This window comes from Quercus robur, chromosome 2, assembly GCF_932294415.1.
Source record: "Quercus robur chromosome 2, dhQueRobu3.1, whole genome shotgun sequence".
NCBI lineage: Eukaryota > Viridiplantae > Streptophyta > Magnoliopsida > Fagales > Fagaceae > Quercus > Quercus robur.
In genome coordinates, this window is record NC_065535.1 from 16,019,071 (window position 1) to 16,033,151 (window position 14,081).

General features: G+C 35.0%; 2 protein-coding genes across 2 annotated transcripts; one reads left to right on the forward strand and one right to left on the reverse strand.

Moving 5' to 3' along the window:
• Positions 1–792: 792 nt before the first annotated feature.
• LOC126712614 (dolichyl-diphosphooligosaccharide--protein glycosyltransferase subunit 1A) lies at positions 793–7,508 on the reverse strand. The gene is made up of 10 exons (XM_050412016.1): positions 7,296–7,508; positions 6,154–6,198; positions 5,210–5,844; positions 4,972–5,119; positions 4,698–4,874; positions 3,893–3,961; positions 3,677–3,766; positions 1,835–1,993; positions 1,521–1,745; positions 793–1,270 (listed from the first exon to the last, which is right to left on the reverse strand). The coding sequence occupies exons 1-10, from the start codon at positions 7,392–7,394 to the stop codon at positions 1,079–1,081; spliced, it is 1,839 nt and encodes a 612-aa protein (XP_050267973.1). The 5' UTR covers positions 7,395–7,508; the 3' UTR covers positions 793–1,078.
• Positions 7,509–12,020: 4,512 nt separating this feature from the next.
• Positions 12,021–12,541, forward strand: LOC126695489 (uncharacterized). The gene is made up of 2 exons (XM_050392250.1): positions 12,021–12,326; positions 12,425–12,541. Exons 1-2 carry the CDS (start codon positions 12,021–12,023, stop codon positions 12,539–12,541), a joined length of 423 nt encoding a protein of 140 aa, XP_050248207.1.
• The last annotated feature ends 1,540 nt before the right edge of the window (positions 12,542–14,081 follow it).

Consider the following 14,081-nt stretch of genomic DNA (forward strand, 5'->3'; position numbering starts at 1 on the left):
TCTCACCGCAAAGCCTGTTCGATCTCACCTAGTTTCATTCAATATTGCTCCCTATATTTGCTTTGCACTAACTTTAGTGATAGCTGAAGCCAACGACCACAACCACGATGATTTACGGCAATGGTTTTTGATGTTTTTCTTCCATTTTTTTCCTTGCATGTGCTTGTTTTAGATTTTGATTTCAAATGTATTTGATTTCTGTGAATAGGAAATTTGAATGGGTATGGTGGATGTTTTTTTTTTTTTTTTGAGAAAGAGGTATGGTGGATTTGATTTGAGATTTACTTGGATTTGTTATTTGTGCAATTGTGATTCTTTTTTCTCAAGAAAACATAATTTTTTTTTAATTGATTGGGCCAAGATTGGGCCACTGTTTGGGGCTGAAGATTGGGCCCTGAAGTGGCCTGGCTGGGCAGGGCCCAACAGGGCAGGTCGGGACCCCAAGAAAAAATCCATTTAATAAACAGACCGGATTCAAGCCGCAGGTCCTTGCCTGTGGGTCAGGTCCAGGTATGAAAAAACCTGGCCCGTTGCCATTCCTACTGCTACACTGCTTGAATTTGATTATGCGACACTAATGCTATAGTACGAATCAGAGTTTTATTTTGTATTTTTCAGTGAGAAAAAAGAGTTAGGAGTAGGATTTATATGGGCATATAGGGGTTCAAAAGGTTAGGTCTACAAAACTAGAAATAAACTGGTGAGGAGACTGCTTATCAAAAAAAAAAAAACTGGTGAGGAGACTCAGAAAAAACAAAAACTGGAAAGAGAAAAAAGGTGTGACAACATGTGTTTCAACTCAAATATAAGCCTGTACTACCACACATGCAGACTACAGAGTACAGACCAATGGCCCCGTTAATTTGGCATTCTATCATGCACTTAAAATAAGTGTAGCGCTAAAAATCCATGGCCATTAATGTATAACTACATAAATATAAGTAAGCAGTAAGCACATCAAAATTCCCAGTCAGGTGTTGCTCTTGGCTGTATTTTTGTCTGCGCGATGAAACATAAAGCCAATCCGATGGGTGGTGAACACTCGAATAATAATTATTATAATAATAATACCCACTCGTCATATCTCCTCAATAAACTCCAGAAGATCATCAACCTCCTGCCTCAAGGCTGTAATTTTCTGCTGCTGCAAAGCAATCCGATTCTCAATTTCCCGTCCCCCTGACTTTTTCTCATAGCCGTCCACCACCATTGAGTGTTTCGCCATCAGCTTCTCTTGCAAATCTTTCTCCTTAACAACCAGCTCCTCCACCTATACAAACAGTCAAAAAAATTTGTAATTACATACAGTAAAACAAATGTGTAAAGCAGTTAAGATAGTGTTAGTGATCCAAACATATAGACAATACTTTGTTGAGTAATAGCATTCCAACTTCTAATGAGTTGAACACTGACGAGTATTTGAGTTTATTTGCAACAAAAAAGTTACACTAATGTTCAGTTTGATTTGCGTTTCAATGCAAGCATATATACTATAGGCAACAAATAAACAGCAACTGAACCTTGGGTAATATCTGAGAGGCCTGCGGAGAAGATTGCAGGAATGCCAGCAATGGTTTCAAATCTTTTGAAAGATCTTTCAACAAACCATCAAATGCTTTCCGAGCTGCTTTACAAGCTTGGACATCTCCTGTCCTTGAAAGGTCACGTAATGATGCCTCCAGCTTATCATGAATCATTAAGCATCGGTTGATGTTATTTTGGAACTGTTGAATTACTGCTAGTACCTGAAATAATGGCAAGGCACATATATAATACTAATACTTCTTTCCAATTGTAAATTATGATTTTACGTAGAAAACAATCACCTACTTACCTCATCCCATTGCAACTTTGCCAAATAGGACGGTGAAGACTTGGAGATTGCCAAATCTGCATGCATGTATATAATGCCGGCAACAAAAAGAAGGAAAAATCCAGAAATCAACATCAACGGCTCCCTTAACATTGAAAGATTGCTGAACTTGTAATAAACCTGCAAAATAACCAATAATAATCATGGGATGCAAACATACAGAACAATAAAGGCCACAGAGCATAACACTGAATTTTCTTCTTAATTTAATTTTGGGGGGAGTAGGGTTGGGAAAGGCGCAAAAAGATAATCAATTTAATTTTGAGAACTAGAAGATAGGAAAGGAAAACCTTGTACATGTAAACTGTATGCCAAAAAATTTAGGTCAATAAAGGAGGCACTGTCAACGAATTCTAAAAAATTTAGGTCTCCAAGAGTCTGTTTGGTTGGTGAGTTCAAACAGCAATTTTCAAGTGTGAAAAAAGTAATTTAAAAAGTGTTGTGAAAATACATGTTTAAAGTATTCACAATGTAAAAAATGTGTTTGGTACCATGTTCCTAATAACATATTTTCAAAAGTAAAAAAACACAATTGTGTGTTTGGTACGTGTATGTGTTTTTTAAATAAAGTAGATATTTATCTGACATGGACATTTTTTTTTTTTTTTGTTTAAAGAGAGAGAAACTCCTTCAAAGTTCAGACTCATCTCTCTCTCACTCCTTCATACTTCCTCCCATCTCTCTCTCTCTCTCTCAATGGCACCTCAGCAGTCCAGGGTCTCAGCCTCCTTTCACCATCATGACTTCACATCCCTGGCTACAATTTGAAGAATCAAATATGTTGCACAGCCAATTAATTTTCAGCCCAAATTCTGATCTAAATGCAAATTTGCTTCTCCTTTGTTGTTTATTTCTTTTATTTTTCTTTGGCTGTTTGATTTGGTTTGTGTTTTGTGGGTAGGGATTAAATTCAAATGGGTTTTGCTTGATTTAAAAGAAGAGGACCACCAAAATTGCAAAACAGCAAACACCAAAATAATAATAATAAGAGAAGGAAGAAGAAGACTACCAGTGTGGTTTTGTGCAAGAGAGATAGGGAAAAAAAAGGAAGAAGAAGACCACCAGTGTGGGTTCGTGCAAGAGAGATGGGAAAAAAAAAAAAGTCATGCAGGAGAGAGAATAAAAAGTTGTCTATGTGCTGTCCACATCAGTGGGTCCCACAATTTTTAATATATTTACAACAATGCCACTTTGCATTGTTACTCAAAAACTGAAAACTGCTCGGGAGGTGTTCTCAAAATACAGTGTTTAAACACCATAAATTGAGAACTGTGACTCAAACACCCTTAGTTAAGCACTCTTACCAAACACCTTTTTTTTTTTGAAAAGCAGATGCAAAAACATCAAGGAGTTGGGGAAAACAACAAATTTGAGATGGAATGAGGAGCTTTAAGGCAACAAGCCATCAAGTGTTCAGCTGAAGCAACCACAGCAAATATAACACAAAGGAGCCTCCCTCCTACAAAATCTCCTATCCATGACCACTCCAAGACCAAGGATGAGGAAAGAGAGGATGAAAACAGCTTTTTGAGCTTCAACATATTTTTCTACAAGGAGATCCACCCAAAGGAGAGGCATTGCATAAACACCATTAGGCTAAAATAACAAGGTTTTTTTTTTTTTTTTTTTTTGGTTAAAGAGTACATCATTTGGTTAAATTTCTATTCTATAATTATATATATAAAAAAAAAATAACTATTCCATAATTTGGTTGATTAGTTGCTTCAATAGAGTACATTACTGCTGTCCTACAAACTATCATAGGTTTTGCTGTCATGTTTTGAAAAGAAGTGATCGCAATACCTGGAAATGCTGATTATGCTCTGGCACAGCATTGGTCTTTTCCAGCGCAATCACTGGTCTACCAATGACATCTAAGTGGGAAAATTTTGTCTTCAATGGATCATGTGCACAGGAAAAAAAAAAGAAGGAAAATCAAATATTTAAAAAAGAAAAAAAAGTGAAAAATTAAACAAGGAATCAAAAAATTGTTGGCATGAGAACTAGATCTTTTCATACCTCTTGCCATTGTTTCACAGGAAAAGGAACGGATACAGAGATATCTGTAGAACCCTCAGGCAAAACAACCTGTAATTCACATGCACCATGTCAAGGCTAAAGAGATGTACTATTCTAAAAATGACAGCAATTCATGCCTATAACACTTCCTGGCCACACATGGACTATATATTGCAAAGAAATAATTCCTAAGCAGCCTGTAATGACCATATGACATAAAATACAGATTAAAGAATACTGGAATGAGAAAAAGGAAGAAATTACATAGAGAGCTAATGGGGATGACATCAGCTTCAAAAAAATTTACTCAATAGACAAGTTCACCATAATCCAGGGCAAGGGGGGAGGATCACTGCATTCTCTCTCTCTCTCTCTCTCTGAATATTTTGTTCCATTTTTGGAAAAGCAAACTTCAGCCTAACATCAACCCAAACCTACCCACCTCATAAGGCCCATGCATGGAAATGAATGCAAGTACGTAACTCAATATAGTAATAGATCACAAAAGAGCAGTTCACTCCATATTTAGTTGTTAAGGTATTCAACAGTTAGGGAATGTTCAATTATTATAGCAGCCTCCAAGAAACTCCTTTAACCCTAGCCCCACTTTCTTCAGTTGTCCCATCCCATCCCATCCCATCTCATTATTGTCTATGCTAGCTTTATAAGATACTAGCTTTTCTAAACAGAATTGGGGTGGGGCAGGTCCAATGCCATACGTGCCACATCAATTTTCATAAATACATAAGAAATATAATATAAAGGGGCCAAACATCAATTATCAAAATATTATCATATTACTTGCCTTCACAATGAGAGTGTCAATGACCACCTCATTCATGGGGCAACCAAAAGAAAAGTCAAGGTAGCGCCTTCCCTCCGCCTGAAATAAGAAGTCCTGAAGTGGCAAGCCATATCCAATGGTAAAAGCAGTTCTCCAACCACCAAACATTGGATACCTAGGTTCAATTTCCAGTTCTGTCTGCAATCAGAGAGAAAACTAGTCAAGATCACAAATCAATTCAGATTTTCAGTCCACACAAATTGGAAAAAAAAGAAAAAGAAAAAAAAAGAGAGACCTTTTTAGAATCACTCCATAAATTGGATGTTGAAATGTTGCCAATTTCATCCCTATAATAAACAGAGTGAGCTCTTGGAGGCAATTTTGCTACAAGAGTCCTAACAGCTGATGCACCTCCTACATAGCGTCTTGACTGATAATCAAGCCTGCAGCAGGAAATAAGCCATAATTGAATCTGATTAACAAAGAAATCAGCATAAAAAAAATACAACCCTAGAAAGAAAATGTTGACAGACCTAGAAAATTCTCCCTTGCTTCGAGCACCTCCATGGACAAGATTGTAATGCTCTGTCACCTGCACGTTGCCCCAATGGGAAATCTCTATCTCCCGTACCAACTCTTGAGCAACTACAAAGGGTTGGTTCGCCTCAAAATGAACACCTATAGGTGAGTAAGAGAAGGGAGGAAGATTCTCATATGGACCATACTTAATCTCGGAACCATGAATCTTCGTATTTTCAATTTTTGTATAGGATTCAATTCTTGCCTCAGGCAGTTTAACAATGAGTGATTGGACCTTGACAGTGTAAGGGGAGAGAAAGTGTGCAGTGTCAGAGAAAACTACTAGCTGTATGTTAGCTTGAGTAATTTCCTCAGGGAATGGTTGCAATGCATGTGTAAAAACAGCCAAGACATCCAAAGTGAAGGTCTCCCCCTTGCCCAGTCCCTTGGGTAAAGATACTGAATAAAAAGTCAAGGCAGGAGGCATTCCTTCAGGGTGGACAACTTCAACAGGTAAACTAACAGCTGAAGCCTTCACCTTTCCTTTCCCTTCATTAGATGTTGCCGTCAAATATGCCAAATTCTTAGCCTGATTATCAGGAATTGTCAATAAAACCTCTGAAACCAAATCATTTCCTGCATTCTCCACCTGCAAATTATGGTAGAGAAAAAGAGTCAACTTACAAAATCACAAGTATAGACAAAAAATTCCCTTTAATCTATCTCAAAAACTTCCTGGCAAACTTTGGATGCACCTCCTAGTTTTACTTGATTTTGATTTATCTTTTTTGTAGAGGCAACATCACCGCATTCCGGAATCATATACCACAAAGCTCTTATCAAATTATCAGACCAAAAGAAGATAAGAAAAAAGAAAAGACTCAACTCATATTTTTATTCATATGAATAAAATAAAAAGACAAACTTGTAGAGTCAGTAAAAGGCAGATATCAGGCACCTTCAATGTTGAAGTGATGCGCGCAATTTGGGAAGTCAAATCAATCTGCAAGCATGGAAAAACATGTTCAATAGCAGGTATCAAGGATCAACCACAGTAAAAAATCACAATGATAAACGAATCATGATTAATAGCTAGCAGTCTTCAGCAAGGAATGTGTACTAATTTACTAGAAAAGGATCCTCTCCATTTGCCTTGAAATGGAGAGGATCCATTTCATTGTAAGGATTTAGAAGTTCACAAATGTAAAGATCAATTTAGTTATATTTTCATGTAATTTAAAATCAGTTATCATTCCCTTTATTTAATAATTCAAAAGTTACAACACGGAAGGGGGTATTTGAACCCTGAATGTCACCTTTGGAAACACCAGGAGGTGCCAATTGAGCTACCAAGGCTCTTGGCAAAAATAACGAGGTACTATGTACACCTTTGGATGTCTAGAAGCTAAATGTTCACCACAAAATAGACGTTTCCCATTTGAAAGCATATGAAAAGTATCTTAAATTCTTAATCTCTGGAGGTTCGGTTTTGCATCTGAATCTAGGACGACAAGCTGAACATAAGTAAATAAAAAACAGACCGCTATCTATAACTTCAAGAATTTCTCATTACATTAGCCAATAACCTTTTAGGCAAAATGGCATTTCTTGATGTTTGCAATAGAGACGTCCAGGTTTCAAACACCCTCCCCCACTCAAAATGTATCCAAAAAAAAAAATTGCCATTGTACTATTGGGTTTTGTAATCTCATTCATTTTAAGGGCTTGATTGATTTTCCAAATAAAATTCTACGTCATTTGATCCAAAAATATATATAAAATAATAAATTTTGTGAGAACTTCCTACTTCTTAAAATGATTCGATTCAACATGAAATGAAAAACCATCAAATTTCTTGTGGATCTTAAAATTTTCATATATAAATCACTTTCCAAACACAGCATCATATACATTTCATTTGACATTACAGATGCCTTATCAATTTCAGATTTTGATAATTAAAACCCTAAAGAAACATATCCAAGAGCGTAAGAAAAACAAAATTAGATCTGTGTTAAAACCCTAAACCCTAGAGAACTAGGAAATGCGAGGGTGAAATGGAGAAATTAAGGGAGAGAGAGAGAGAGAGAGGAGACTTACACGTCGGTCAACCTTGGAGAGGATGAGATCCGATAGCACTGGCACTGAAAGTAGAGCAATCGTGAGGACAAGTACATCCAACCTAACTCCTATCTTCATCTTCGTATCTGATTTGATTTCCAACTTCCAAGGGCTTTTGGCCTGAGAGCTAATGAGCTATGGTTTAGTCAGTTTACCTGTTAAACGAACCAAAACTATGGTCTTGTCCTTCGCGATAACCAAAATTGTTGTTGTTGTTGTTTTTTGTTTTTTTTTTTTTCTTTGTTTTTTTATTAAAAAAAAATATTGCATATATGATTTTTTTTTTAATAAAAAAATTACATATGGACAAAATTTAAGTAAATTAGCCTAGGTGTTATTCATTAGATTTTATTCTTAAGATTTAGTCAACGGTTAGGATTAAATGACCCAATTTATAAGTTATATGGGCCATAACCTCCACATCCTAAACTTTCCATCACTCATTATATTTCACGGCCCACATTTACCAACTCATAAGAGCATTCACAGCAGTGGAGGCATATTATTATATTACTAAAATTTAGCTCCACAAACACAAAAATCACGTTGCAGCAGTGGAGGCATAAGTAAAAATTTTAAATGTTCAGCAAATTTTTTTTTTTTTTTATTCGGCCAGTTAATAAAATAATAAAAAGTCTCTCTCATCTCTCTCTCAAAACTCTCTCAAGCAAACTTCTCTTCTGCTGCCGATCGCCTCATCTCATCTCACGCCGCCAATCGCTTGCTCATCAAGCCGTCGGTTTGAAGCTCATCGAAGTTGTCGGTCTGAAACCCATGGAGCTCACCGACCCATTCCTTCTGCCGACCCAGCTTGCCGACGTTGTGCTTGTTTGTGATTGGTGACTTTTTATTTTGTTTGTGATTAGTGATTTTGTTTGGTCTGGGTTGAGGAAAAAGATTGGAGATTTGGGTTTTTTTTTTTTTTTTTTTTTTTTTCCTTCTGCTGTGGACTACTGGTGGTGGTGGTTGTGGGTGTGGTTATGGCTGTGTTTGATGGTAGAAGTGCTTGAGGTTGGTGCTATGGAAGTTTTTTGGATAGTGGGATATATTATTTTATTGTAGTGGTTATATTATTTTATTATGATGTTTATATTATTTTATTGTGTTGAAAGCTAAAATAGATCCACTGCTGTAGCATGTGTGTAGGTAAAATAGATAAAATAACTTTTGGTGGAGCTAAATTGCTATATTTTTAGCTCCACTGCTGTGGATGCTCTAATCCACACTCACACACACAATTCACGAGATTTTGGCACTTGCTGTTACTGTTACCACTCTACAATCGATCGTAGTACTACAACAACAACAACAACTAAAAACTCAAAAACAAAAAGAAAGAGAGAGAGAGAGAGCTGAAACTCCAACCTCCTTCCTCTCGATCTCTCCGCCCTCAACTAACTCTACCAAAACGCCTCCGTTTCGACCATTCTCCCCTTTATAATCCCCAAATTACACACTCTTTCCTTCAAATCTCGCAATGCTCACCACTTGAACTTAAACAAATTTTCAGAGCCCAAAGCTGAAGGTACTTCTACTTCTTCTTCTTCTTTTTTGTGTCCTGTAACCTTATGCTTTTTATTTTTATTTAATTTTTATATTATTTATTTTTAGCGTTTATGTGCTCTTTGGGAATGTATATGTATTTGAGTTTTTTTTTTTCTTTAGTATATTATGATTTGATTTATTAATATTGGATTTTAATTACGTGTTTCTTAAATTCATGTTTGAATTCTCTATGGAAGTCATGTTTTTTTTGTAGATGTTAAGTGTGAAACTGAAAATGCTACTACCACTCTGTTCTCCAATTGATTTTGTGCTATATATGCTTCATCTAATTTCGTTCCTTTTGTTATGATAATTAAATAAGTATATAAAAATCAACAACAATAATTTAGGGGTTGGTTTAAAACTTTAAGAATGTAATAATAAATATTGATATTGTTGTGGTGATCTTAATAAAAAATTTTAACAGAGTGAAATTACTAATAAAGTACCAAATTACAAATCACTACAAGAAAAAAGCCTTATTGTAACAAAATTTTTTGTTGCAATAAGCCTCTATTGCAACGAAAAAAAATTTGTTGCCCACTATTGCAATAAAGTTTGTGGCAATAGAATATTGCAACAAAAATTTCGTTGCAATAGAGTTTTGTTGCAATTAATTATTTTTATTATAATTAAAAATACTTTATTGCAAGAAAAAATATTGTTGCTACAATTTTTTGCAACAAAATTTTTGGTAAAATTCTCAATCATGTCTCTTTCATGCAACTAACAATCTTTGCAAGTTCTTCAAAGCACCATTTCGAAGATGCGTAGTTTTTTCTCAGAATAACGATAGCAAATCTAGATCCTTCCATTGCTTTAAAGAGTTCTGCCAAAATAGGCTTTCCTTTTTCAAATTCTTCATCATTCCTAAAGGTGAGAATGCCCCTATTTTTCAAATACCTATATATATGGTCAGTAAAGTTTTTACGGGTGTCCGTGCCTCTAAAACTAAGAAACACGTCATATTTCCGCTAAGTTGTTAAAGAAGAAGATAGTGATGATCAAGCTTATCAGGATCGAGATCCTACACGGGATCATTGAGAAAGTTCAAGGATCAGATCATTGGATTGGTACAAGGATCGTAAGATCCTATTTGCTGATTAAAAAAATACTAAAAATACCCATAATTATAATTTATAATATATATTAAAGAAACATTGAAAATAAAAAGTAAATTTTGATACAAATTAGTGAAATTACTTATAAGGTACCAAATTACAAATCACTACAAGAAAAAATCCTTATTGCAACGAAATTTTTTATTGCAATTAACTTCAAATTGTTGTAATAAACCTCTATTGCAATTAAAAAAAAATTTGTTGCCCACTGTTGCGATAAAAGTCTGTGACAATAGACTATTGCAATAAAAATTTTGTTGCAAACTTTCAATAGAGTTTTGTAGTAATAAAATATTATTATTATTATTATTATTATTATTATTATTATTATTATTATTATTATTATTAAAAATACTTTATTGCAACAAAAAAATATTATTGCTACAATTTGTTGTGACAAATTTTTTGTTGTAATAGGTTACTGTTGCAATACTGTTAATCATTATAAACAACATTATCGTCATTGTTAGCAGCCACATGACCCACATCATCCATTAGATAATCATCAAAATATCTTAATATTGCATTGGGGGGGGGGGGGGGGGTTGTTGCAATAAACTTCAAATTGTTGCAATAAACCTCTATTGCAACGAAAAAAAATTTGTTGTGACAACAGACTATTGTAACAAAAATTTCGTTGTAATAGAGTTTTGTTGAAATAAAATATTTTTATTATTATTAAAAATACTTTATTGGAACAAAAAATATTGTTGCTATCATTTGTTACAACAAAATTTTTGTTGCAATAGGTTATCGTAACAGTATGATTGATCATTATAAACAACATTATCGTCATTGTTAGTAGCTACATGACCCGAATCATCCATTAGATAATTATCAAAATCTCTTAATGTTGCATTTGGGGGTTCATTTACTTCATTTCATTGGCATCACCAAACTCAGATTCATCCCTAATAGTATGAACTTTTTTTTTTATAATTTTCACCTAGCCAAAAAAGCAAAATGGAAGTTTATATTTAAAGTTTTATCAATTTGAGTTAAGGCCACTAATTAATCTGTTTATTATATATATTTTTTTAATATCAATTTGGGGCATTTGAGCTCCATTAGGAGGCCCAAAGTTTTTTTTTTTTTTTTTTTGAATTTTCCTTTATATCACATGATCTTTAGTATCGCTATGGGATCGAGATCGAAATCTTATAAGATCCTAAGATCCGGATTGAGATCCCACATGGATTTGACCGTAGTAGAGATCCTAGTGAGATCCAGGACTATTTAAGGATGTCGGATCTTAGGATCGTAATTGAACCCTAAAATTCTCATTACATGCAATAATGTCTCGACTTTCAGTCAACTCAGCAACTCAACATTAGGTATCTCTTTTCCCTCTCTATCTCGCTCTCCCTCTTGCTCTCACTCCATCTCTATCATTACATCTCTATATATGTTCAAAATTGGGTTTAATTTTGGAGTAAATGCACTTTTAATCCCTACATTTTGGCTTTTTTCCATTTTAGTCCCTACATTTTAATTTTACCACTTTTAGTCCCTAAATCAATTAACACGTTCTATTTTGGTCCTTTCCGTTAGCCCCCTAACAGAAATTGCTTAGGTGGCAAATTGAGTGCATTGCTGGCACATTAAATGCTGATGTGGCCAATTAAAAAATAATAAAAAATTTTAATTAGCATTTAAAAAAATGCCATGTCAGCTTTTAAATATAAAAAAATTTATTAATCAATTTTAACAAAATTAAAAAAGAAAAAACAAAATTAAAAACAATAAAATACATCCATTCAAATTTAATTCATTTTGAATAAGAACACAATCACAGATTTAACTATCAACACAAGAACATAAAGCACAATCCCAGAACCAAACACAAAAAACACAAACTCAAATTTAAACATTAACATAAGATCACAAAGACAAAGAACACAATAACAAACATAAACCATTTACTCTCAAGAAATGGTTGGAGGGAGTCGATTGGGTTGGAGATTTGGCTCCATCACTTTCGCCATCAAAAACCCCTCAAACCCTTCTTTCATCATAATATAGCTTTTTTTCTCTAAACATGGCTGAGAGTTTAGACGACGGTGAGTTTTGGCTCCCACCTGAGTTCCTTACTGACGATGACTTAGCCATGGAAAAGTATGAAACGGAAACTCATGAGGCCACGAAGGGTGGTCTTCTTTCTTTCGAGGTTTCATATATGGGATTTGGGTCTTTTGGGACTTCGTTGGATCTCAATTCTCCAGTTGAGTTCGTGGTCGGTTTGAGCGAAATAGAGAGTGACAAAAAGGACTATCTCATTGGCTTGACTCGTCAAATGGCTCGCTCAACACTCATTGACCTTGCTTTTTCATCTGACAAGTCCAAGGTATATTGAGAAAAAAAAAAAACATTTTGTGCCTTTACTATTCTTATAACACTGTACTTATTTTTGTGGGGTTTTTGATTTGGGTCTCATTTTTTCAGGCTTGGGTTGTGTTTGATTCACCACAATTGACCCTATGTGGGTGCAGGCAGGGCTCGAGCAACGAAAGTCCGAACGGCCCTTCTCAAGTCTCTCAGACCAAACGAATTTGGGTTTGAAATTTATGGGTTTGTTTTTGGGTTTGATTTTTCATGTGATGTTCTGGGTTTGCTAGAGATTGAGGGTTGGGTTTAGGTTTGTGTTCTTTGTGTTTTGAATCTTTGAAGGTCTGTTTTGAATCTTTAAACGATCTGCTTTTAATTTTTTTATTTAGTTAAAATTAATAAATAATTTTTTTTTAATTTATAAGCTGACGTGGAATTTTTAATAGTAAAATAAATTTATTATTATTATTTTAATAGTTCCGTCTGCCACCTAAGCAATTTTTGTTAGTGGGCTAACGGTAAGGACCAAAATAGAACGCGTTAATTGATTTAGGGACTAAAAGTGGTAAAATTAAAATGTAGAGACTAAAATGGAAAAAAAGCTAAAATGTAGGGACTAAAAGTGCATTTACGCCTTTAATTTTTTGTTTGCTGATTAGGCATAGTGTCGTAATCATAGTCCAAAACAAACAAATTGAAACTAGTTACATACTTAGGTCTTAGACACCTACAAATAGGAAATAAATGAACATGTGATTTTTTAAAATAATTAAAGATAGAGCATTTAAAAAAAAAAAACTCTTTCAGAGGTCAAAGTGTAACGACCCAAAGAAAGACGCTAGCCACATTTGCGCTATACCTCAAAATGACTAATTACAATTGAAGCTCATGTAGTTGTTAATAAAACCCAATTCAACCCAGTAAATACCCGATATGAGACTCATTACATACCTACACACATCACACAATCAATCAAATTGGGGCATCATAATCTCCCCCACTTAAATCCTTAACGTCCTTGTTAGGGTCCACTTTATGGGGTAATGTCTCTAATCCCACATTGTAATATCCCAATTTGATTGATTGTGTAATGTATATGGGTGTGTAATTAGTCTCACATCGAGTATTTATTGGGTAGATCTGGGTTTTATTAACAACTACAAGGAGTCTCAATTATGACTAGTCATTTTGAGGTATAGCGCAGATGTGACTAGCGCTTTTTCTTGGGTCGTTACTGATAGTATTAGAGTCATGTCTTAACTAGAAGTGTGGGTCCTACACGTGAGGATGCGTGTGCCTGTAAGGGGGGTGGATTGTAGTGACCCAAAAGGGGGTCTTGCAATTCATGGAATCTCACATTGCTTAGGGAAGTACATGGGGATGTACTTATAAGGAGTGACATTCTTTTAATGTGTAGAGATCTTTTCCCCCACTGCTGTGTGCTTTGAGGGAGAACAAAACCATGAGGGACATCCCCAAAGCAGACAATATCTACACAGTTGGGGCGAGGCCGTTACAAGCGGTATCTATTGTGATGCCCTAATTTGATTGATTGTGTGATGTGCGTGGGTGTGTGATGAGTCCCACATTGAGTATTTACTAGGTTGAACTGGGTTTTATTAATAACTACAAGGAGCCTCAATTGTGACTAGTCCTTTTGAGATATAATGTAGATGTAGTTAGTGTTTTTCCTTGGGTTGTTACATATGGTATCAGAGCCGGTTTAGTAACCCCATGTGGGCTCAGTGATGTTAGAGATTTAAGTGGGGGAGAT

Coding starts and splice junctions, on each gene's coding strand:
- LOC126712614 (XM_050412016.1), bottom strand. CDS start 7,394: ATGAAGATAGGAGTTAGGTTGGATGTACTTGTCCTCACGATTGCTCTA. Junction 5,120..5,209: donor AGCAAGGGAGAATTTTCTAG/GTCTGTCAACAT, acceptor TTCCTGCTGCAG/GCTTGATTATCAGTCAAGAC. Junction 3,767..3,892: donor CTGTGAAACAATGGCAAGAG/GTATGAAAAGAT, acceptor GATCCATTGAAG/ACAAAATTTTCCCACTTAGA.
- LOC126695489 (XM_050392250.1), top strand. CDS start 12,021: ATGGCTGAGAGTTTAGACGACGGTGAGTTTTGGCTCCCACCTGAGTTC. Junction 12,327..12,424: donor TTTCATCTGACAAGTCCAAG/GTATATTGAGAA, acceptor TCATTTTTTCAG/GCTTGGGTTGTGTTTGATTC.